This window comes from Myotis davidii, unplaced genomic scaffold (genome assembly GCF_000327345.1).
Source record: "Myotis davidii unplaced genomic scaffold, ASM32734v1 scaffold132, whole genome shotgun sequence".
In the NCBI taxonomy this organism is placed as follows: Eukaryota; Metazoa; Chordata; class Mammalia; order Chiroptera; family Vespertilionidae; genus Myotis; species Myotis davidii.
Window position 1 is genome coordinate 956672 of NW_006285258.1, and position 26509 is coordinate 983180.

Sequence of the window (26509 nt, forward strand, 5' to 3'; positions counted from 1 at the left end):
AGAGGTAAAGAGAAAAACATTGATATGAGGGGAACACATCAATTGGTTGACCAGGGCCCAGACTGGCGAGGAGCGTGCAACCAATATACATGCTCTTGACCAGAATGGAACCTGGGACCCTTTGGTCCGCAGGCCGACGCTCTATCCACTGAGCCTAACTGGCTAGGGCCAATCTCTGCCTTTATCTTCATGTCAACATCTCTACTGTGTGTCTAACTTCCCTTCTTTTGTCTGTCTCTTATGAGAATATTTGTGATGGATTTAGGCCCCACCAGGATAATCCAGTATAATCTCCTCATCTCAACATTTTTAACTTAATCACATCTGCAAAAACCCCTTTCCCAAATGAGGTACCATTGACAGATTCCACAGATTAGGATCTGATATCTTTGGGGGCCTCTATTTAACTCACTGTGGTGAGCTTTGAAGAGGTAGAATATATGACATATGTGTGGAAATTTGTTCCAAGAATGAAAAACCTTGGAATAATTTACTGTAGTGAAAAAGAGATAAATAACATTAATGTGGCCCTAGCCGGTTTGGCTCAGTGGATAGAGCATCGGCCTTCGGACTCAAAGGTCCCAGGTTCGATTCTGGTCAGGGGCATGTACCTTGGTTGCAGGCACATCCCCAGTGGGGAATGTGCAGGAGGCAGCTGATCGATGTTTCTCTTTCATCGATGTTCTAACTCTCTATCCCTCTCCCTTCCTCTCTGTAAAAAATCAATAAAATATATTAAAAAAAACCATTAATGTGGTTAAACTTGTACTGACTAGAATATGATGTTCTGAGCATTTTTGACAAATAATCTTTTTATCTGGCAATAATCAACATGACAAAAATAATGAGTCACCAGATTAATTTAAAAAAATATTTTTATTGATTTCAGAGAGGAAGGGAGAGATAGAAATATCAATGATGAGAGAATCATTGATCGGCTGCCTCCTGCACGCCCCACACTGGGGATCTAGTCCGCAAGCTGGGCATGTGCCCTGATCGGGAATCGAACTGTGACCTCCTGGTTCATTGGTTGATGCTCAACCACTGAGCCAGCCATGCTGGCTGGGCACCAGATTAATCTTAATCATCACCTCGGACAATACATGATCTAGTTGAAAGGTTTTTCTCTTTCATTTTGGCAAGGTTTTGAGTTTGTCCTTCATGATATATTCCTAACAAGCCAGAAGTACAGTCTAGAATTCAGCGGTTCTCAACCTGTGGGTCGTGAACAATGAAAATACATCCTGCATATCAGATATTTACATTACGATTCATAACAGTAGCAAAATTACAGTTATGAAGTAGCAACGAAAATAATTTTATGGTTGGGGGTCACCACACCATGAGGAACTATATTAAAGGTTCGCGGCATTAGGAAGGTTAAGAACCACTGGTAGATCTCGGAGTTCTGTGGGCACCACTGGTAGAAGAAGCATCAATAGAGTGCTTTGAGGGACAGGTCTCTAATCACAGGCAGTCTGTGAGGGTGGCCTAAGCCCTATTCATGTATGTATTTTACTTTATTTTGAAGTAATTTTAGACAACAAAGAAAATGAAAAACTAATGAGGCTTGAATGAGAATATTTAATGGCTGTGTTTTGAAGAAAATTTGAGAATAGCTACTCCAGCTCTTTCTTTCTGCCCGTGCTGGCTTTATACTCTGGTGTTCTTTCTCTACAAGCATGTGCTTTCAGGGGAAGGAAACGCCTTATTCAACTTTTAGATACACCAAACTGGTTACACTTAAGTTTTCTTGACGACTCTCCTCAGGATCATCTGAACTGGGTTTTGAGGCCATTGATTGAGCAGTAGCAGTGTCTGGCCTGCTCAGCTCCAACTGACGACACATGGGAGTGGCAGTTAGAGGCCAGCTCACGTATAGGCCACTAGTGCTTCTTTGGGCCGTGTTTTCGGTGTTTCCAGTCCAGGCTTCCCCTTCTTATGGCTTGGGAATCTAAGGGAGAGGAGACATTGTTTAATATCTCTACCTCACTAATGGAGATGAAATTGCGAATGAAAGATCTAATTATATACTGTTTCCACTTGACTGAAATTACAGAAATGGACCAATGTCTGAAGTTACATGGAGAGAAGGAAATGGAATAGGAAAATTAACATTCATAGCTTTGCCACTGTGTGCTGCTTGACTTTGAAAGTCTGAAATTTGCCATTACTGAGTCTTATCCAGTTGGTCACTACTCATCAGGATAAGACAAGAGGCTCCCTTGGGGTCATGATGCTCGGGGAGGGCTCAGGATGGGACCTCACTGCAGCGTGATGCACAGTGACTGCACTCAGTGGAAAGCAGACTGTCTTAGCATTAATAGATAAGCAGCCGAAGGGGAGCCTTGACTTGGCAAAGGTCTCCTGAGCACTTAGGTTTATTTTGTATTTGGGGGTTTAATACTTAACCACTTATTTCTTCACTGTATCCTCTAGAATGGACTTTTTTTCATTGTTTTCCTCAGATCCATAACCCAAAAATAGGAACTATTGTTTTAATGATTTTATTAAACTGCTATCTATTTGAATAGATGGTTTTAGAATCTTTTAAAAAATATATTTTTATTGATTTCAGAGAGGAAGGGAGAAGGAGAGAGAGATAGAAACATCAACGATGAGAATCATTGATTAGCTGCCTCCTGCACGCCCCACAATGGGGATGGATCCCACAACCTGGGCATGTGCCCAGACCAGGAATTGAAACCTGACCTCCTGGTTCATAGATTGATGTTCAACCAAGGAGCCACGCAGGCCAGGCCAGAAATGTTTACATTTAGAAAGTTTCCTAAGAGATACATTGTGTTCATTTGTAAAAATCCTATATAATAAAAGCCTAATTAATATGCTAAGTGTCCGGTTTTCTAGTCGCCATTCAACCAATCAAAGCATAATATGCTAATGATACTCTGAAAAATTACTGCTTTGGTTGCCTTAATAAATCAGATCTCTATATGTTACAGGAGAACATCTGAGGCCTCTAGTTACTAATAAGTGCTAATAATCACTAATAATTACTAGTAAGTAATCACTTGAGTGCATACATTTAAATATCATTTATATCATACAAGAGTTGTTTTATAAAATCAAAGAAGGACCTTAGAATGTTTTAATAGTTCACCCTTTATTAATTTCAAGATTTTCTTTTCCATCATTCCTGGAAATTGTTTAGACCAAGCATGTCAAACTCAAAGGCTAACACGGGCCAAATAAACGAGGCATGCGGCTTGCAGGCCACAAGTTTGACATACTTGGTTTAGAAAATCTCTGCATTTTGTTGTTGTTAATTCTTACCAGAGGGTATTTTTTCCATTGTTTTTTTGTTTGTTTGTTTTTTAAAGAGAGAGTGGAAGAGAGGGAGGGAAAGAAAAAGAGAGAGATAAAGGCAGAGAGAGAGAGACATCAATGGACTATTTGCCTTCTGCACATGTCCTGGCCAGGGCTGGGGATCGAACCTGCAACCCAGGTACATGTCCTTGATTGGAAATCAAATCTGTAACCCTTCAGTGTGTGGGCTGACACTCTAACCACTGAGCAACACCAGCCAGGGCTAGACAATCTCTGCTTGATGGTCTTAGTGATAAGAAATTCTTTCTATAAGGCGATCTTTTGTTATAAGTTATTTATAAATTTAGGGGAATATCTTCTTATTTAGAAAGTATAACAAAATCAAAATTAAGATTTGTTTATTTCCCTCTATCTTACTTTTAGCTTTCCTTTTAAAGCTTTATCCCTACTACCTTTGACTCCCATAAGTGGGTTCCTGTTACATTTGAAACAGCAATGGGAAATCCTCACTAGAATAGTATTCCTCAAATAGGGCAACCAACAGTGTCATTTTTTGTTTGTTTCTGGGAAAAAATCAATAAATTAATAATAAACTTTGCAATACTCCAACTGTTGGCCTCCACAGGCAGCTTACTGGGCATATTCCATGTCCTCAAGAAGCATAGATCTAATGCACAGTGAGATGGTATCAGCAGTAAGGGTGGTGGCCAAGTCTTTTATTTTAATAGCATGTAATTCACAGGGTGCCAAGTTCTGTTCACTTTATAGAGGATTGTCTGTTGCGACAGATATCATGCACCAATAGGACACCTAGTGTGTTTTTTCTTTATTTTTAGAATTGTTTGCCTTTTAGTAAGCTGGTGCCTTTTATTTAGATAGCTTCTGTGTGTACACCAAGCATGTCAAATGCGCAGCCACCAGTCTGCAAGCCTTATTTATTTAAACAAGGCCTGTGGCCTGCCTGCCATGAGTTTGACATGCTTGGTGTATTCTCTGTTTCTTAAATCACCCTTTAAAGTCTACTTTTTAAATCACCTTGTAAAACAATTTTGTGCTTGCATATATTTGTTATATGTACAGTCTTCATATTACATTGTTACTTCAACTTTTGTGTCTTTCGCTTTATGGCTTCTCAGCCTGAGTCATAGGTTGATAGAACTGAACCTTGAGTCTAGTCTAGAGTCTGATGTTGTACATACCTTTCTCTGCAGATACTCCGTGACCACAAAGCAGTCATCATTCAGAAGTGGGTCCGAGGCTGGCTGGCTCGCACCTACTACAAGAGGAGCCTGCATGCCATCATCTACCTTCAGTGCTGCTTACGGCGGATGATAGCCAAGCGCGAGCTGAAGAAGCTCAAGATTGAGGCCCGCTCTGTGGAGCGCTATAAGAAACTCCACATCGGCATGGAGAACAAGATCATGCAGCTGCAGCGCAAAGTTGATGAACAGGTGTGTTTTGAACAGGACCCTGAAAGTGAGCATGCCTAAAGAAGCCCACTGGGATTGTGGTCAGCGGTGTCTCCCCTGGACTTTACCCTTTGGTCTTAGCAGAAAAGTAAAATAATAATGACAGTTATGAGTATGGAAATAGTGATGAGTTCATAGGTAAGAGTATCACTGCAGGAAACTATTTTTGAGAATACAACCAGATTTACTAACACTCCAGACCTTTGTGACTAAGAGCCATAGTGTACTTTATACTTCACCAAGCTCTTTCGTCACTGCCAGTCATTTGCATGTACTATAATGCTCCTTTCACAGGTGACTTGTTTAACAGTGAGGTGACAAAAGAAGCAGTAAGATGTCCATGCTTCTGAGGAATCTTCAGCCTTTTGGCAGAGATAAAAGTTTGGTTTCTTAGAGATAGTTACTAAGTAATATTTTAGCACATGCAAATGATATAAAGGTAATTAGTACTACATAAATACTACATTGGGCAAAAAAGCCCACAATGAAATAGGGTTCATCAGAAATGTTTTCTGAGTGTGAGTAGGAGCTTGAGGTAGTAAACAAAGAGATCTGTAAGAAATTTGTGATTTTGAGGCCATTTTATCATTCTTATGCATCACCTGGCTAGCACATGACTTTTAGTAGCACAATGATTTGTTTTCAAAAGCAAGTATAGATTTTCCTATTTTTGTATTAAGAATCAGGAAATTAAGAATTTTCTCTGGTAACTCGCCTTGCAGCTAAGAAAAAAATCACATCTATGTTGTTCATTGTGTAAAACAGAAATAATGCTGTCTATTCTCTTCTCTCTTTATATCACTAAGAGAGTATTGATTATGTTACTATCAATGTTGTGCTTAGAATCTTGGTTAGATACTGTAAGATTATGATGATATAGCAAGACTGTGATGAATATGCCTAGTTTTCTGAGTAAATACATTTGATGGCATGTCTATTTACTTACTGTTTGTGTGTGTTTAAAGAACAAAGACTACAAATGCCTCATGGAGAAATTGACCAATCTGGAAGGAATATACAACTCTGAGACTGAGAAACTACGAAGTGACTTAGAACGCCTTCAGCTAAGCGAGGAGGAGGCTAGGATTGCCACTGGGCGGGTTCTCAGTCTACAGGAAGAAGTTGCCAAGCTCCGGAAAGACCTGGAACAAACTCGGTCAGAGAAGAAATCCATCGAGGAACGTGCAGATAGATACAAGCAAGAGACCGAGCAGGTGAGAAGGAACTAGTTTCACATCCTTTTTACAAAGGAAACGTGCCATCATCTTGACCTGGCCCTTGTGGCTCAATGTTGGTTTCAGAGCTGAAATATAAATTTTATTATTTGTGTTTCCCAAGCATTTCTTCCACATGATGAGTCAGTAGCTGTTTTAGTAGAAACTTTTGACTATGATGAGAACAGAGGAAAGCAGTATTGTAAGAAGAAAATTAATAGCCATGTCCCTACTATATATATATATACTCTTTTTCTTTACATGCATAGGTCTGGATGGAGAGTAGACTCCTTTTTCTTGGGTTAACGTGATTAAAAAGTAAATCATGAACTCTCAATAGCTGATGCTAGGGAGCTTTATGAAAATGAATTAAGACTATGTTGAGAAGTCCAAGGGAGAAATCCACATGTCTGCACACTGACTAGCCAAGAGCTGCTATGCAGATAGAACAAAACCAAAAAAAAAAAAAATTTTTTTTTACAGATTGACCAGTGTTTCCACACTACAAATTTGTATTTACTTATGTTAAAACTTGACTAAAGACAGAAAACATTAAGGTTCTCAAGCAGCAATGAGATGCACTGCTTAAACAAAATAAAAATGCCTCAACATAAGGCTTACTGGGGAACCAAGTAGTTTTCAGAGAGTCCACTAATGTGACCACCTGTGAGTGAAAACAGAGTTCACTGTGTTGGTTGTAACTATGAGCAAGAATCCTGGTGCTCTGCTTCTGCGCTGATATTAGTCCTCTGAGCTCAGTGAGCGTCTCCGAAGGAGCCTAGGAGAGGGCACCTAATACAACTGCAGTCCTTCCATGGTATCAGGGTCCCAACAAAACAGTTCCTCCTATTTCTCTAGCAGATCTGGGCTCTGTATTATGGAAACAGCAATGCCATTAATATGTGTTATTTGACATGGCAAGTTTGTTCTGTCAGAATTTAAAAATGCATTCAAAGCAATTCTCTTTTTTTCTTGTTGCCATTTTCTGAGTCCACAGAAGCTTTCCAGATTCCTCTGAATCTAGAGTATTTAAGCTTGTAGGAAAATTCCTCTTTAAAGTCAAGTTCATACCTTTCTAGTCTGATAGAATAGCACACATGAACAGATACAGATTTCTCCTTTCTTTTTTTATCTGCTTTTCACAGGCTAGCTATAGGCATTATTGCTTATTCTTTTGGATAGAGTGTAGCAATGTGGAATGAAAAAACTTCACTGTGACAGCCAGCTTTATGATCAGGAAAGCTATGTGCCTTCAAGGAGCCTAGAAGGTACACTAGACCTGTGCTTCTTAACCAGGAGTGTATATCAGAATCTCCTAGGGAGTTCTTTTTAAAGATACCTGCCCAAGCGCTGGGAATGTGGATGAGGCGCATGTATTTTGAAAAAGCATACCCCTGATAAAGAACAGTTTCTCTCAAGAGCATAGGGAACTCGGGTCTTCCTGTTGAGGTGGAGGTAAGGCCAGGCCAGTATGGAGAGAGGAGACTGGACCCTCCGAAGGAACACCTGGGGACTTCCGCTATGCCAGTGCTGCTGTTTACTTCCTGTTCTCCAGGGATCCTGTCACAGAGCCCTCACTCTCTATCTGAACTCCCGACACTTATCTTTATTATTAGCTATCACTTTTAGAGTTCCTTGAACTTATGCTTAGAGAAGAAATTTAGATTTCACTCATCACAAGTACATTATTTTATTGCAGAGATGAACTGAGTAAATTATGAACTTTGCAAAGTTGTCTTTGCTTTTGACTTTTGCTTCCTGGGAATCCTTATCCAACTAGGAACTAGAAAGTTAAGTTAATTGTGTGACAACCCAGGTACATGCCCTTGACCGGAATCGAACCTGGGACCCTTCAGTCCGCAGGCCAACGCTCCATCCACTGAGCCAAACCGGTTTCGGCAATTGTGTGTTTTTTTAATTATTAAAATATACATAGCATAAAATTTACCATATTAACCACTGTTAAGTATACAGTTCAGTGGCATTAAGTGCATTCACTGTAGTAAGGTTAGTGCTTAAACATGGGGTAAAAGGACTAGTTTACAACTTTGCAAAACTCTTAAAAGGGGATGAAAGGAAATTCTCTTTTTCAAGACCAACAGCAGGACGTGTCAGGAAATCTTCAGTGAGTTTCCAGAACCAAAATGCCCTGCAACTGTCTTTTTTTAAAAATGTTTTTATTGATTAAGTTATTACATATGTGTCCTTATCCCCATATTACCCCCCATCCCCCCAACTCATGCCCTCACCCCCCTGTTGTCCGTGTCCATTGGTTAGGCCTTTCTGGTTGCATATAAGTCCTTTGGTTGATCTCTCTTCCCCTTACCCCCACCCTTCCCTACCTTCCCTCTGAGGTTTGACGGTCTGATCGATGCTTCTCTGTCTCTGGATCTGTTTTTGTTCATCAGTTCATGTTGCTCATTATATTCCATAAATGAGTGAGATCATGTGATATTTATCTTTCTCTGACTGGCTTATTTCACTTAGAATAATGCTCTCCAGTTCCTTGACTTCAAGTCTTTCTTAACCTCTTCAATTTTCTACCTGAATCATGGGTAAGTGCGTAGCTTTGTGCTTGGCTGTTGAGGTGAAAAGGCATTATAGTTGCTTTAAGAGCAAATGCTTACGAGGTGCCAGGCAATTGCTAAATGCTCAAGGTACAAAGTAAAACAACAGCAGTAATCATCTTTGTCCTCCAGGAATTTCTAGTCTATTAGGGAAGTAAAAGTAAATCATTTATAAGGACTATAAAGAGGCATATGCAGGGTCCTATAGTAGCCCAGAAAAGAAACACTTATTTGGAGAGAGTTTCTGGAGGCTCCAGAGGAAGGCTTTCTGGAGGAGGTATTGCTTGAACCAAATTTGAAAGACGACTAGCCATAACTGTGCAAAGAAATGAGGCACAGAGATGTGGAAGGAGTGAGTGACTGCAGTGTGGGCTTTATACTTAGGGCTTGGTTTGCTCTGTCCATTGCAGCTGCCTCATTTTATTTCATTTTATAGGTGGTATCAACTCTGAAGGAAGAAAATACGTTGCTGAAGCAGGAAAAAGAGGCCCTCAATCACCTTATCGTGGAACAGGCTAAGGAGATGACAGGTAAGGCTCACGTGGGTTCAAATTAATGCATGCTAACCAACCTCCCAAAGTTTTATAAGATGCCATTTTTTTTTAATCCTCCTCAAAAGAGGGAAGGAGGGAAGGAGGTTAGGGCCTGGATAGCACTAGCCAATAGAAATGATGCCACATGTGTCATTTTACCTTTCCTAGTAGCCAGGTTAAGAAGGAAAGAAAGAAGGGAGGGAGGGAGGGAGGGAGGGAAGGAGGGAGGGAAGGAAGGAAGGATCAATCATTGATCAGTTGCCTTCCATATAGTCCCCAAACGGGGATCAAACCCACAAAACAGGAATTGAACCAGCAACCTTCCGGCCAGGGTATAAGATACAACTTGGCTTAGAGCTCAAATATTTTTAAAAGCTGAGGCTGCCATTAGTAAATTTATAAAATTCTGAGAGGCAGGCGCTCTAAATATTTTGGTTGAAACAGTTGGTGAACTTAAATCTGGTCTCTCTATGTACAAATGTGAACTCATGTTTAGTCAATACCATATGTAGTTAAAAATACTAATTGTTCTTCGTGTATGATTTATCAGTTATGGCTTAAAGGAATCCTGTTGATTTAGGAAGAATCATTGAGCTAATATGTATATGTGTATATGTGTCTGTGTGTATTATTTTTATTTGCTTACTTCTTGCTAAGCTAATGGGTATTATTCTCCCAAGATCCACCACTCTGCTACCAAACAAACTAACAGTAAAGCCCACGGATATTTTGAATAGAGGACTAAATGAATGTAAATATTTATTCTATTTGCTCTTTGTGAGAAAGATTAGAATGACGATAATTTATAAGAAATCCCTGTGTTCATAAACATGGTATAAGAAGGTACAGATCTAAACTGCAGTAGTTGGTGGTGGAAATGGAAAGGAAGAGATGGATTGGAATGAGGATATATAATATGAAAAGAATCAACACAATGCTTTTGATGTGGTATTCAAAAAAAGAATAAAAATATTCTAATGTCGCCGAAACCGGTTTGGCTCAGTGGATAGAGCGTCGGCTTGTGGACTGAAAGGTCCCAGGTTCGATTCAGGTCAAGGGCATGTACCTGGGTTGCAGGCACATCCCCAGTGGGAGATGTGCAGGAGGCAGCTGATCGATGTTTCTCTCTCATCGATGTTTCTAACTTTCTATATCTCTCACTTCCTCTCTGTAAAAAATCAATAAAATATATTTAAAAAAAATATTCTAACGTTTTAGTATGGGATTTCAAAACAATAATGGTGTTTTATTAGTAATGAGGAGTTTGAATAAGAAAAGTAAGTACCTGTTTATGAGGAAAATTGAGATCAGTTGTTAGAGTGTTAAATTTTGGTTGTCAGCTAGGGCCTCCAGATAGAGATGTTCTGAAACCAAATTAAGATGAAAGATTAGAGCAAAAAGAAATGAGCCTTAAGTACCCATCGAAGTTGTGATGATAAGAGGACCCTCTGTACTTTCCCCCACACTGCCTCCTTCCTCCCAAGGGAATAATGTAAAGGAAAGAGAAGAAAACCTGGAATTAAGCCTTATAGGATAACCATAGGTAAGGGATAAGGGAGGGTGGGGGGAGAAAAAAAATATTCAGAAGAGAAGGGGAAAACAAAACAGACACTGAAGACATGGAAATAAAGCTGCTAGGAAAATAGATTTGCCCAGGGACAATTTGTTGGTAGCTTTGGGCAGCTTCTGCAAACTGGTAGGAATAAAAGGCAATTTATAGAATGTTATATAGAGAAGAAATTCTTCCACTCATTCATTTATAAATTATTAAAGCCTTAGGTAGGGAAACACTGTGATGGCACCAGGGAAGCAGTTGAGACAACATACTTGGCAGCCCTTGCCCTCTTGGAGCTGACAGAGAAAGAAATGGTGAAGCAATAAAAGTGGGCAGGGCAGATTAAGGTTTAGCCACAAAATATGAGGGTAAAGTGGACCAGAATGGGAGCAAATTTAATATTTATAAATGTGACTGGTTGGCTCATCAAGTTAAAATATATAGCTGAGATTTGAGGCTTTTTTATTTTGCTTTATCTGCAGTCAGGGGCTAATCTCCAATCTCCAGTTGCTGTTCTAGCCAAATGCAAGCCACTAGCAACAGAGAGGGTCAGAGTGGAGTGGGTTCCCCCAGCAGCACACAGGAGAAGTAACACAGTTGACAGGCATGGGGAGCGGAGCGTACCTGATTAGAAATGGGAACGTAATAGGACAGCGGGGCGTTCAGAGGGCTGGAAAATTGATAAAGAGAACCTGGCTACAGACGAGTGGAGAGACTGTAGAGTAGGACAGCCAGGTCCACTGGGAAGCCGCCATTCCCTCAGAGACTGGGGCATATCTGACTTTTTGACAGAGTGCACTAATATAACCTGAAACAGAATACTATTGGAATAAAACATGTATCCTTTTGTTACTAGACAGTGACTAGTGGAAGTTCTTCAAGCATTGCTATGACCAGTGAACTAGACGCACTAAGTCTGTAGTTCATGGAAGAATTCCACAGATGATAATTACTGTTATCAATGAGTTATTTCAGTTTTGGGTCATGATATTTTTTTCTTGTTGTTTTTTATTTTATTTTAGAGAGAATGGGGAAAGAGAGAGAAACATTGATTTGCTGTTCCACTTATTGATGCATTCATCGGTTGATTTTTGTGTGTGCCCTGACAGAGGTCAAACCTGCAACCTTGGCTAACGGGACGATGCTCTAACCAACTGAGCTACCTGGCCAGGCCTTCTATTTCCATACATTGACTGTGAAGATATTCTTCACAGATCGTAGTGGTGCTGAAAGTAAAACCCCTGTGGAGAAACTGGAAGTCAGGGTCCATGCTTGTACTGTTGTATTCTGTGGAGCTGTCTTCGATATGCTTTTTCCTCTTTTCTTCAGAGACTATGGAGAAGAAGTTGGTAGAAGAAACGAAACAACTGGAACTCGATCTTAATGATGAAAGGCTGAGATATCAGAACCTTCTGAATGAGTTCAGTCGCTTAGAAGAACGATATGATGACCTCAAGGAAGAGATGACTCTGATGTTGGTAGGTCATCTACTTTTGCTTTTTTTTAAATGAAAAATTTTAAACATATACAACAGTAGATAGAATAGGAGAAAGAACTCCCATGTATTCCTTGTACTCATCACCCAGTTCCAAAATGGAAAACACTTTTCTACCCCTCCATCTCACCCCATCCAATGGGTTGGATTATTTTAAAGCAAATCTCAGAAATCATATAACTTTATTTATAAATAATTTATAAAGTCAAACACTTTAAAGACTGGACTATAAGATAGTTAAAGTCAGTGTAGCTGGACTTTGTTTCCTGTATTGAATGACTTAATGTAAAATTTGCATATAAAGGAAATATTTATATGCTTATTTTCCTCTACTGGTTTTTATTATAATTTCAGAGATATATTCCTACAAAAGGAAGATTCAGCCTCTATTTGTAATAAATGATCTATTTCAAGGACTCTTCTGCATTTGCCAGTGTACCTTTTAAGAGTTCTCCCTATTTACTTACTATCAGGAAACAAAGAAATCCATAGCTCTCTTGTTCCCTAAAGTGTCAGCCTTTAAGGTAACTTCATGTACAAATGGCCAGAAATGCTTTGAAATATCTTTTAAACAAATAAATAATGTTATATCTGTGGGGTTCAGTACTTGCTTCAAATTTTGCCTCAATCTGGATCCTTTGACAAAGTTCTTTAAAATGTGATGTTTAAAAAGTCAAAATAAAAGAGATTATGTAAGAAAAGAAATTAAATACATTTACCACCTTGAAATGAGAAAGCCTAGTCTCAAAGAGGTTAAAAAGCTAAACAAATCCCACAGTTGGACCATTATTTCAAACCTCACTATTCTACTCTGTGATTTATATGTGACAAAGAGCAATTAGAAGTAGGACTAGGTCACCGTTATCCTTGCAATGGATAGATTGGAAGGACCCTCATTAAGTCCTATCCTCTTTGCTCTCTCTGCTACACTTGGCCCTGGAGAAACCTTTCTTTGTTCACATTCTCTCATTCCCAGCTTTCTCTAGAGTCCTGTGTGGTCAATGGGTCTCCTTAGTCAGAGGGGCAGCCACCTCTAGAGAAGACCCTCCAGTGATTTCCATCAGCAGTTTACAGGGCTAGTCCTTCCTGCTGAGCAAGTCTGCCTGCTGTTGATTTTGTTCCCAGCTGTGCTGTGGAAAAACAAAGATGTAACCAAGTTCCTGGAGTAGTTTAGCTGCTTGTTTTCTGATTTCTCAGCCTATTTCCCTCTCCATTGGACGCCTGTGACTCATTGTCATTCCTCTTGGGTAACAGAATGGTCAGAGGAAGGAGCCTCAGGGGTAGTTTGGTTTCCTAGTTCCAGATACAATCAAGATTGCAGCCTTTTCAGGAAATGTTTGGTGAGAATAAAAAAATTTGACTTTATATTTAGGAGTATTGACATATTAATAGCAGCATCTTATTTTAATGATTAGAACTTAGCAACTACCAGATGGGTTCTTGGCTAATGTTTCATTGACATTGTTCTACAAATGAGCTCCCACTGCCACAATGCTACTGAAGCATTTTGTAGTAAATATGTTATCAGTGAGGAGAGCTCCAAGCTCCCTTCCCTTGCTCTTGGGAGTGGGCTTCTTGTGATCCCAAGAAAAGGAATTTTCTGAGACCCACACAGGAGGATGAGGTATTGTAGAGAGCTTTATTTCTGTGGAATTAAACCCCTAGCTTTCCCAAGGTCCCATTTCCCTTTGCCCTGCCATAGAAGAAGTATAGCTTCAGCGGAGCTAGAATCAGTATCCAATCTAGCATCAGGGTCGCTTAATTTGTGTTCCCAGCTGCAGTCCATCAGTCCATTGCATGTGGGGTCCACAGGGCCACATGGCTATGGAGGAAACACAGACAAATGCAAGAGAGCCACAAGCCAAGAGAGTGAAATCCTTTGTTTGTGGGATTATGTATTCCCAAATTTACTAGGGTTTGCAATGGCCCTGCCTACTCTAGCGGGTGTTCTCTGTTTCTAGGTTTGACTGACAGGTACCTTCCCTAGTCACCCTAGCTTTATTGCACATGTGCCTATCTCCCCAATTGTCCCAGTTCCTTCCCTCAGTAATCTGCAGGGAATGGGCCGGTTGTTTCCTGGGGAGTGTGAAGTTGCAGCTTCCTGGTGAAGCTGCCCAAATGATATGCCTATAATGTCTGGCCTCCCTTTTGTTCCTTTCCTATTATTAATAACTAACTAATTATAATGGTATCAAATAGACTCCTCAAATGGGTGTGGGGAAGTTTAAGGGAGGAAAATTGATAGACTGCCTCAGGGCTTCCCTTATGTGAAGATAGTGTGACTGGTTACCAGAGTCTAGATTTGTTTTTCCTGGTACTAAGAAGTGTTGTAGGATTTTTCTCCAGGAACATTCAATTGTAGGGCAGAAGCAAGTAAGGGCTACAGGTGGTTCTCAACCTTCCTAATGCTGCGACCCTTTAATACAGTTCTTCATGTTGTGGTGGCCCCAATTTCATTGTTACAAATTGAACATAATTAAAGCATAGTGATTAATCACAAAAACAATATGTAATTATATATGTGTTTTCCGATGGTCTTAGGCGACCCCTGTGAAAGGGTCGTTCGACCCCCAAAGGGGTCACGACCCACAGGTTGAGAACCGCTGGGCTACGGAGTTTTAAGCGAACAATAAAAGGATAATGAGGCCAGCGAATCCAGGCTTTAGAAGTGTTTGAAGATAATTAATTCCAAGTAAGGAGGGAATCCAGCATGTCAACAATAGAGTCATAATTTTGACAAAGGGAGTAAAACAAGATTCAAGAGAAGAAAGAATTATGGAAGAAATGACAGATAAGGAGAAGAGGAGGTGCTGCACACAGATCTTGAAGGAGAACATGCTGATCAAGTCAGATGTTCATCCTTGTAATGGCATAGCATGTTGAATGAAAATGGAAGGGCCACCAAGGGAGTTGAATTATTGCAGGGTCCTAACAATCACAGCAGCATCAGTTACCATTCATTGAATGCTTGTTATGTCCCAGGTACTATGCTAAATTCTTTACTTGCACTCTCTTATGTAATCCTCACATAAACCCTATGAGGTAGATAATATTATCCCCTTTTTCTGGAAGATGAAAATGAGGCCTAGACCTAACTGGTTTGGCTCAGTGGATAGAGCATCAGCCTGCGGACTGAAGGGTCCCGGGTTCGATTCCAGTCAAGGGCATGTACCTTGGTTGTGGGCACATCCCTAGTGGGGGGTGTGCAGGAGGCAGCTAGTTGATGTTTCTCTCTCATTGATGTTTCTGGCTCTCTATCCCTCTCCCTTCCTCCTGTAAAAAAAAAATCAATAAAATATATTTTTAAAAAATGAGGCCTGGAGAAGTTGGGTAAGGGACAGGCAAGTGGCAGAACTGGGATTCTCCCATGTTTTCAACCCAGCGCACTTAACCATTGCCATGCATGCAAAAGTTACAGTAAATAGCAATTCTATATAGTATTGCTTCTATTCATACCTGAAGATATTTCTTTTTTAAAAATACATACATGTGGGAAAATAGGGGTGTCACATCTTTAATAAACTTATTAAAAATTGTTGTCCTAGTGTTCATGGACCTGTTTTCCTTAAGAACACACCATCCTATATAATAAAACCCTAATATGCAAATTGACCAAACAGCGGAACAACTGGCAGAACGACCAGTCACTTATGCACACTGACCACCAGGGAGCAGAAGCTCAATGCAAGAGCTGCCCCCTGGTGGTCAGTGTGCTCCCACAAGGGGAGTGCCGCTCAGCCAGAAGCCGGGCTCACGGCTCCACTGCAAGCCGGCGGTAAGGAGTGAGGGGTCCCAGACTGCAAGAGCCCTGGACTGCAAGAGGGATGTCTGACTGCCGGCTTAGGCCTGATCCCTGGGGGGACCGGGCATAAGCTGGCAGGTGGACATCCCCTGAGGGGTCCCGGACTGCAAGGGGGCATAGGCTGGGCTGAAGCCCCCCCTCCCCGCAGTGCATGAATTTTGTGCACCAGGCCTCTAGTTTATTAAATAAACACCATCTTATCCAACTGTTGTCTTAGGCTAGAAACTTTAAGCCAGAGTGCCTGTGTGTGTAAGCAGAGTAACCTGAGCATGTTTGGCTTTATTTGTGGTAGTTCTCCTGTGGTGTGTGCCCAACTACTAGATAGGTCAGAGGTTCCTGTGTTCTGGAGTCTTCCCTATGCACTGGCATGCATGTTGGGCTGGCCTGGGAGACTCAGCTGCCCCATATGCTGGCTTCACTTTGGTTGCACTAATGGATCTGCTCCCTGAAAGTCTGGATGGCAGAAGGAAAGAGGCAAAGAACCGCCTGTGGCTTCTGGCTCCTGTCCTGCAGTTGGGGGAGTAATAAAGGAAATTGGACAGGTCAGAAAGCCCTCTGAGGCCCTTCTGAAGCTCCCAGGATCGGTAACCCTGTGAGATCTAGGCCACCAAATTTCTCCACCTCTTCTGCTGGGGGCACCTGAGGACTGAGGGGCACAAACCCAGCCTTTTTTTTTTTTTCCTTATTGCTTCAAGTCATTCTCCAGCCCCTTCTACAGAAAGGAAGGGACTGTAATTGCTTAACTTTTCTGCTCCCCACAAACTTTCTGAACACAGTTTCATAAGTACCATGTGCCATAAAGTGTCACCTGGACTCCCTGAATGAATAACCCAAGGATCTTAAGAGCTTTCTTAGAAAAGTTTTCTTGACTCTCTTGCTCTTTCTTCCCACTGCTGACTCCAGAGAGTCACCTTCATGCATAAAAAGTGACAGAAATTACAGTCACTTTGTGGAAACCCCCTCTTTTTTATTAACTATGCCCAAACACAGCACAATAAAATGGCTATGCTGTCATTAAATACACCTTATAAACTTTTTGGTCAGGTTTACTTGATTGTGACATTGAAGTCAGTATGTGGATGCTGAAGCATCCTACTTATGCTCCACCAGTGTGGCTGGCCACTCACAATTAAAAACCCAGAGGAGACTCTGTAATAGCCACAGGTGACTCTCATTCAAGCATTTGGTTTTTCCACTGTTCTTGTCATGCCTGCTGGTGCATGTCTCTTTCTTTGAGGAGCTCACAAGGTGACCCTTTTGTGAGAGTTTGGTCAAGACAACATGGAATGGATCATTTGGTCATGAGAATAGCAAGTCAGTGAGTAGAGATTAAAACCAGGTTAAGATGGATGCTGTCTTAACTATACCAGGTTTAATTTTGTTGTGTGGATTATATCCTGTTTGCCTTGCAGAATGTACCTAAGCCTGGACACAAGAGAACAGACTCCACCCACAGCAGCAATGAGTCTGAATACACCTTTAGCACCGAAATTGCAGAAACTGAAGACATTCCATTGAGGACAGAGGTACACTTTGTTTTGTTTTATTTTATTTTATTTTATTTATTCATTTATTTATATTAATTTTAGAGAGAGGGGGAGAGAGAGAAAGAGAGAGGGAGTGTGTTGTAGAATTTCCACTCAGCCAGCCTTCCTGTGGTTCTGGATGATGTCCATTTTGTCTTTTAGCTGTAGTTTTGAAGTGGTTGTGCAAGGCAGCAATTTCAGGTGTTTAACCTATGCCACCATCTTGGTTTCTCCTCTATTTCATTCTTTTTAACAGCTATAAAGTATGTCATAATTCGGCTCTACCATAATTTATTTAAAAATACTCCCATTAACTAACATTTGGGTTCTTTGCAGTTTTTTGCAATTACAAAAATAATGCTGCAATGAACATCTTTTTCCATATATTTTTGTGTACTTGTGTAAGTAGTGTATCTATGGGATTAATTCTTAAACATAGATTGCTAGCTTAAAGGGTATCACATGTTTAAATTTTAATAGATATAACTAACTTGCTCTTTTAAAAGGCCTATTTTTACTTCCACCAACATCATGTAAGACCCTGTTACTAAAACATGGCATTATAAATCTTTCCAGTCTTTGCCAATCTAATAGGGGAAAAATAATACCTCACTGTTGTTTAATTTGCCTTTCTCCTATTAGCTAGATTGACCTACTACATGTATACTCTTTGGTCCTTTATATTTTTTTGTAAGTTTGCCTATTTTTTTTCTGTTGGGATGTGCATCATTTTCTCATTGACTTATACATCTTCTGGATTGTCTTGACCGTCTTATTTTTTCTGGGGATTAGGAGCCAAGTGAGAAGAAGGTACCACTGGACATGTCACTGTTCCTCAAGCTCCAGAAGCGGGTCACAGAGCTGGAGCAGGAGAAGCAGGTGATGCAGGATGAGCTGGACCGCAAGGAGGAGCAGGTGCTCCGCAGCAAGGCAAAGGTGCGCAATGCTGCCCACCCCAGGGCCGCGGGCAAACCCAGCACTGAGGCTGGGACTTTATGTCCAGTTCTGCAGTTTCTTCTTAATGGAAGCCCAGCCTAGAAGTAGTTTAACCAAGTAGGATTTGGTTCAAGTAGTGAGGGCTGACCTCTCCTCACTGTTTTCTGCAGAGCAAGGAAATATTCTAAGAGTAAAAAATGTAACAATTAAAATGTAACTACTTGTTTATAAAATTTCTAATTTATCTTTTCCTTAGGAAGAAGAACGGCCACAAATTAGAGGTGCAGAGCTGGAATATGAGTCACTCAAGGTAATGGAATATTTCTGCCCAAGACCTGAAATACAGATCTGCTGAGAGCCTCTCTTTTTCTCAGAGAATATGTTTCAGGGCACCTGAGGCCCTAGCTTAAGTTTTATGCAGGCATTACTTCTAGCCTTGTATTGCTTCCTTTTATAGGTTCTATTCTGTACAAAATGGAGTTCAGTCTAAATAGAAACAGGACCAATAGCTAAAATTTGAGGCTGTAGAAGGTAGTAAAGGACATGGACTCTAGCATCTGCCTGGGTTCAGATGCTAAATCCACCACTATATGGCTGTGTGCAAGTCATGTATCCTTCCTGTGCCTCTGTTTTCTATAATATGAGGATATTGGTAATATTTATCTTATAGGACTCTTATGAGGATTATATGAACTAATCCATGTAAATTGGTTAGACTAGTGCTCAGTGCTGTTTTTAATAGTATCCAACAAATGTTGGCTATTATCATTATCATCATTTTTAAAATACAGGTATTTTATGTATCAGCTCTAATTCTTACAACAGTCCTGGAAGTCAATATTTTAGTTCCCATTTTATAGATAAGAAAATCGAAGCTAAGAGATATAAATAACTCCCCTAAGCTCACCCCACTGGAAACTTACAAGAAACAGGATTTGAACATTGGTATCTCTGGCTTCAAACACCCAAACCCCACTGAAACTATGTGTTTGTAGAAAAAGACTGCTAGGCATTAGTTTGTAGAGTAGAAACATACTCTAACTTATTTTTTAAAAAACAACAACAACAGTTGGGAGGAAGGGAGTAAAGGTGAAAATTGTATCTTCTTTTTTTTTTAATATATTTTATTGATTTGTTACAGAGAGGAAGGGAGAGAGATAGAGGGTTGGAAACATCGATGAGAGAGAAACATTGACCAGCTGCCTCCTGCACACCTCCCACTGGGGATGTGCCCACAACCAGGTACATGCCCTTGACCGGAATTGAACCTGGGACTCTTCAGTCCGCAGGCCGATGCTCCATCCACTGAGCCAAACCGGTTTCGGCGAAAATTGTATCTTCTTAATGTTTAAAGGCAATGTCTAACTGGACAGTAATAAGCTGCCACTGTGTGTCCCAGAGCACTCAGACAAGGCGACTGGCACTGGATTGGGAGGAGTAGTTCCTGGCATACAAAGCACCTTGGTAACACAGGAGTTGAAATTTAGGGGTGGGTGGAGAAGAATCCATTCCTTGATAGAGAGCAGGCTGTCTCCCCCTTTCACCCCCCCTCAGCCTCCCGACACACACATACATACACACACACACCCCTACACCTGCTCCCAGCCCCAGCCCCTCTGGTTTCCAGAATGAGAACTTTTTGAGCCCTGCAGTGTCTGAGCTATCAAGCTGACAGCTCTCAAAACACCCCAGCTTCAGAAGTTTTCTAGATTGTTAATTAATATTTTCGTCTTAAATTTATTTTTCTCAGATATTTTCTGCCTATGTCAAATTTTTACTATTTTCTGCTTTTTTAAATTATAGTCTAGGGTGGAAAATTATAGTAAGGTTTATGATTAAAACAAAACTAAAAGTGAGAAAAACCACAAAATAGCATAAGGAAACTCATTATTTTAAAGGCTTTATGTATATTTGAGATTTCCTAGGGTCTCTCTAAACTATCCTGAATATTTTTACTTTATCAGTAATATTACTTCAAGTCTAGTCCTTATATATTTTTCCCTAATACTGCGATTTGGAACTTAAATTATGCTCATTAATAGGCCCTTGTCTTCTGTGGATTTTCCACTTCCCACTGTCCAGAACTACAATTACTGCTTCCTCTCCAGCCTGCATGGCATGTTGGTGCAGAGAATGCCTGTCCCAAACCCACACTCTTATCAGCTCTTTCCTGTGCCCAAACCCACACTCTTATCAGCTCTTTCCCCAGAAGATAGAATTTTTTTTTTAAATTATGAAAATAAATTTTATTTTTAATTTTCAAAAGTAAAAACTCCATAACATTTTTAATAAACTGCTAATATAATTTAGTTGATACCTAGTTAACCTCATATGGCATTAATGTTTTATTCCTTTTTCTTGAAAAGATAGAATTTTTAAACTAATATTTAAAAAATGCTTGACTAATAATACCTGTATTTTTAGTTTTTCCTACACCTTATCTTATTTAGTCATTGTCACAACTTCTGACATAAGTTTTTTATTTTTAAATATTTGTACTCTGAGGCTTAGTTAGAAGTTAAGAGATATACTCATAGGTGGTAGAGTCTGATCTTGAATCCAGGTCTCCAGACTAAGGAAACTTCCGTGTGTGTGTGTGTGTGTGTGTGTGTGTCTGTGTGTTTAAAAAATATGTATTTTTATTGATTTCAGAGAGGAAGGGAGAGGGGGAGAGAGATAGAAACATCAATGATGAGAGAGAATCATGGATTGGCTGCCTCCTGCACACCCCCCACTGGGAATTGAGCCCACAACCAGTGCGTGTACCCTGACCGGGAATCAAACCGTGACCTCCTGGTGACGCTCAACCACTAAGCCATGCTGGCCAGGCTAAGGAAACTTTCTAAACATCTTAAGTTCCTATCATTACTTGTTTGAAAACTAATTTTAAATATATATAGTATTTACTTTTAAAAAACCCTAAAAGACCCTTTTACCCTTTCTAATTACAATAGGAATGGATCTCTTGCTCTTGCAGTAAAAGCACTACTTGAGTAGTATTTATATTTGTGGAAGGAGAAATGGGTGGCAGCAGTGGGCACCTCTGTTATTCCTACTTCCATTGCCTTCCGTCCAGAAGACCAGAACCTGATGGGATGGGACGGGACAGGTCAGAGGAATGGGGTTAGGAATCTGATCTCTAGCTCTGCTCGCTCTGCCTCCCTCACACAAAATGAACAAATGAAGACATCCTCTGTATATGAAGAAGCCTGAATCACAGAGTTCCCAAGTATTAGCTTGAGTGTTTCTCAGAATGTCGTTCCTGGAACAGGAGCATCAACATCAGCCTGTGACTTGGAAATGCTAATTTGTGGGCCTCACCCCAGACCTATGGAATTGGAAACTCTGTGGGTGGGCCCTGCACCTGTCCTCCCAGCGGTCTTGATGGCGCGGGGAAGCTTAGGAAACAGTGCATCAGAGCGTAGACATGGCTGTCAGAGTAAAGACAGCCATGCTCTCTGTTGCAGAAATGAGAAATGCACATCTAAATACCAGTTGTGGGAGACGGGATAGGAAGGAACATTTTTTTTTTCACATAAGGATGAACTAATTCATGAAAGAAGAGGTTACTTATTTTTAACTAGGAAAAAAAGGCTAAATAGTTTTACTAAAACATGCTGAAAAGTCTGATATGGTGCTACAAGCACAAGATTGTTTCTGGAAAAAAAAGCAATAAAATATTTTATCTTTATACAGAAGTACTTCATGTCCACTATCACAAGGTCTTATGTGCTACATAAGTCATCATGGTGCTTTTATTTATTTATTTAAACAGTTTTTCAATTACATTTCACATTCAATATTATTTTGTATTAGTTTCAGGTGTAAACATGGTGCTTTTCAATGACTGTCTACCTTACTGTTTCTCAACTGGTATTCTGTGACATGTGCATTCTAGTGCCTGTAAATATAGTTTAATGTGAGAACTCTATTCTGGGCTCTCACTGCCATTGCCTGAGCAGGGTGTGCAGAGGGCAGCACCTTGCAGCATTCGGATAGCTGGTGGTATGTGTGAGTGTAAAGGATGTGTGCGTCCATCTGGATGGTGAAGGAGGAGGTGGCCCATCCTTCCTCCCACCTCTCAGAACTCTGCCAGCAACTTTACAAGCATGTCACACAGGAAAGAAGTGTGAAAAAGAGATATCTGTGTTTGCTTCGGCAGCACACATACTAAAATTGGAACAGTACAGAGACTAGCATGGCCCCTGTGCAAGGATGACATGCAAACTCATGGAACTTTCCATATTTTTTTAAAAATTATTTGTTTTCATCAAAATACTAAGAATTTGATTAGTTTAGTTGATGTTGTAATTTTTTTTTACTTGAAGTTAAAAGCCTAAGATTTCAGTGGTCTTTTCATTCTGTTTTATGAAGGAAATGAAAAGATGTTCCTCTTCTTTCAGGGAGCCACTCATTTGAACTATTCATTGGAAATAACCTGACTAGCTGGGCCCTCATAGTTACCCTTGCATTTATTTTCCCACAAACAAAACTGGGCTTTCTAGACCTGGGCTAAACTCGCCCCTTGGAACTCAGCTGTCGCCAGGCCTAGGTACACACCCTGGGCAGGCCTGGAATAAATTCGACTCGGGAATTTAGGTTGATGAAGCAAACTACCATTCACCTTGCTCAATTCTACTTGATGTCAGACTTCCTGAATTTACAGAGTAGAGTTCCCAGTAGAACCTGGGAAGCCATTCATTAGGGTAGCTCTGACAGTCTTTTCAAGCAGAATTCTTCTACCATCTTCGGGGAAGGTGAATATTCCAATGTAAAGTTGAGGATGACAGCAATGAACTATTCTTTGTCTATTTACACAGCGACAAGAACTAGAATCAGAAAACAAAAAACTGAAAAATGAGCTAAATGAGTTACGCAAAGCCCTTAGTGAGAAAAGCGCCCCAGAGGTGACCGCTCCGGGGGCACCAGCATACCGTGTTCTCATGGAGCAGCTGACCTCTGTGAGTGAGGAGCTCGATGTGCGCAAGGAGGAGGTCCTCATCTTGAGGTCTCAGCTGGTGAGCCAGAAAGAGGCCATCCAACCCAAGGTAAGCACAAGCAAGTGTCTAAGGAGGGTGTTGGGGGACTGGCCTCTGCTTCTGTCTATCTGTTCCGTCCAATGTGTAATGGAGGAAACACTTAAGAGCATTTTTAGTCTAAATGAGGATATTATAATTTGTAATAATCGCAGTGTTATTTTAAAACTATTGCAAATGTCAATTGGAGTGAGCAAAAAGCATGTGAAATCCCAAATGGTATTCAGTCTCATCTCTCACTCATGAGCCAAGTGCTTTTAAAGTTATTTTTTGTAGTAATTTGGCCACAGTGAATTTTGATCTAAAATAAAGTGCTATTAAGTACACAGATCCATAAATTGTCTTGTTGTGGGAAGGCACGAACGACTTTAAAATTATTTGTTGAAGGTAGCCTGTTTCACTGGGAAGGTAACATGGAGAAATTAGAAAGGAGATCAGTTGTATAAGTTGCGTGGAGATTTCTGCTCACTTCAGGGAGTTCTGTTTACTGGGGGAGCTGTCCCAGTGGGAGGGCTGTGCTTAGTGAGGCAGCAGAAAGGACCATACTGGAAGATATAGATGGCCCTCCTAAGTCCTTTCTTGCCCTCGGGTATTTTGAGACCATGTGCTGATCAGAAATGGGCCTTTTTGTCATGTGTCATCAGATAAAAATTATCTAATTAATCACCTTAAAGCCTGACCTATGTCCCTGCCCGTGTTCATGCAGCAAAGTGTTACCAAGGCTTGAGGCAATCAACTATCCCAATGGCGTGACATGCCAAATGAAATATGACTGTGATATATTATGAGCTGGGTGCTTGAAAGATATGGGAGTGCTTCTCTTAGAAATGGTAGTTGTGCAGGTGGCTGAGATACCGAACCTTGCACATAGGTTTGGATTTGATAATGGCAACTCTCACCAAGGATTAACATTGGTCCAGAAAATACAAAATTCTGGAAAATCCCAGTAACAAATGGAGTTATGTGAAGAAATGACCTTCCTTATTTCAAAACAAATCACAAACCCCTTAAGTCTGAAATGTGAACTTGGAGATTGGGAGTCTCTCCTTGGGCGTGGCCCTATATGTACATCTCGCCTTCCCTGGGCTGATGACCCCTGAAGAAACTAGTACTCCCCTCTGCCTGCTAGCTGGAGCAGAGTCCACAATCAGGATTCCTTCCTCTGGTTCCCTTGTGACAAATCGGTATTCTCATAGGAAACTTCAGTTAAAGTTATGGGAAAGGAAAGAAAAATGAACCAAGGTGCGTGAAAACAATCTAGCTAACAGAGCACAGAGTTCTCACTTACCCAGCTCACATACCCCATGTGACAACTGCTTGTCAGCCTCTAATGGGCTGGCCCTGTCTAATCGAGGTTTCTGCTCTCTGAGTTTCCAGCTTGCACATGGTAGCAGCTTGTCCTCTCCTGGGAAAAATGCCCATGATGCTGATTGAGACCTTTCAAATACCGCAGGGCTGTTCACTCCACTCAGCTTCTAGTCATAAACACATATGTCACAACTTCTTTGCAGGACAGTGGTGACACCCAGGGAGCAAGGTGAAGATCCAGCCCAGCCAGGTCTAGTGTGTCTGCTCCACCCCCACAAGTATTCTAGGAGGTTTCACTGTAACTCTCACAGACACTGGGAGAGAATTACCCATGTACTCTAACAGGAGGGTTGTTCTTTCACGTACTAAAAATACTATACAGTAAAAAAATACAAAAAGAATTTTAAGCACTTGTTCCTGAGAATTAAGACTTGCTGTCACATAAATACATATTAATGTCCACCTCATGTCAGTTTCATGAATATGTATTTATCTGTTAAATTAGTTTTAGGGAAACAATTCATGGTTGTTTTTTACAGTTAGCTCTTATTTGTTACAATGGAGACTCAATGATAGAACTTATTTATGGAAGTAAGGGTTTATTGTTTTCTCCATTTGTTTTTTGTGCTTGCCAACTTGGGATTTTCAGGATGACAAGGTAATTATAAAATTTTTAGTATATACTATTAAATCCTAATTTTAGTTTACAAATATCCCCTAATGTATGCAATTGATGCTTTTTGGCCACCAAGTCTATTTTTATATTTGGGAAGTCAGTGGGAAAATGTGGATAATAGTAGTCTCCTGTCTGGGTCACAGAGAGGCCTCCCTGATGTCTAATTCTCAGCCAGCTCTGTGCCTCACTGTGGTGGTTGCAGGCCATCCACGGGGTCAGGGAGGGGAACCCTTAACTTGGAGGATTTCCTGGGCTCACATGTCTACCAGCTATGGGTCTGAGGGTGAAGAGGATCCTGAGTTGCTGAGCACACCTGGGAAGGGTGGGATTTTCCTACATGGATCAACCCTTTCAGGCCTCTGGTCACTGGCTCAGGGGAGACACACTGAGCAGTGAGTCAGGAACTTGCTAACCCTGGCAGTCTAAGTCTGATCCCATGCCCCAGCCACCACTTCTTAGCTAAGATAGGCCAGATGAGGGAAGGATTGGCAACACACTAAGAGGCCTGGTTCAGCACAGCAACACACTAAGAGGCCCAGCTTTCCTCTGCATTAGTTAATTAGACCAACTTACCTAATTTACGAAAAGTTCAAAACCACATTCTATAATAGGTCCTCAGATATCAGAGAGTACATGTAGCGTTATAGAGCCTGGGCCTTTGAGAGTTATTACTTAAAACTTAAAAATCTGAGTATGGCCCTTTATGGAATAGAAAGATTTTCTCCTTTCAGAGAAAGTTTTCTTGAAAAAGGAAATTTTCTATGATATGTGTGCTAAAATATTTATAAAAATAGCTAAAGAAATGCTGTATGTGGTGTTTCTGGAAAAGATGTTTAAAATGTAATAAAATATAAGCTTTTGTTAATAGCTTAGAACCAAAGATTGTTTGGTCTTCTCTAAGGATACGTGTATAAACTCTTACAAAAGATCAGCATTAGGAGAAAAGTGGGATTTTTTTTTTAAAGATGCTTCTAATAAACACTGACATTCAAAAGCAAGTATTGGTAGGCCTCTAGTTGGCATTCAAGTTATCTAAGATCCTGGTATTTGAAGTGTATTCTATGAGTGCCACTTCATTGTGAGATCTGGCTGGAGCAAACTTGG

The 26509-nt window shown here is 40.6% G+C and overlaps 1 protein-coding gene across 1 annotated transcript in view; it reads left to right on the forward strand.

Annotated features, from left to right (window-relative positions):
• The window catches only part of MYO5A (myosin VA), a 141928-nt gene that overhangs the window by 82834 nt on the left and 32585 nt on the right, over nucleotides 1-26509 (forward strand). Inside the window, exons 21-29 of the mRNA XM_015558905.1 lie at nucleotides 4500-4739; nucleotides 5723-5971; nucleotides 8975-9068; nucleotides 11956-12104; nucleotides 17336-17449; nucleotides 18242-18385; nucleotides 18642-18695; nucleotides 23206-23433; nucleotides 25379-25387. Coding sequence (XP_015414391.1) covers nucleotides 4500-4739; nucleotides 5723-5971; nucleotides 8975-9068; nucleotides 11956-12104; nucleotides 17336-17449; nucleotides 18242-18385; nucleotides 18642-18695; nucleotides 23206-23433; nucleotides 25379-25387 — 1281 coding nt within the window. The remainder of the gene's footprint in view (nucleotides 1-4499; nucleotides 4740-5722; nucleotides 5972-8974; nucleotides 9069-11955; nucleotides 12105-17335; nucleotides 17450-18241; nucleotides 18386-18641; nucleotides 18696-23205; nucleotides 23434-25378; nucleotides 25388-26509) is intronic.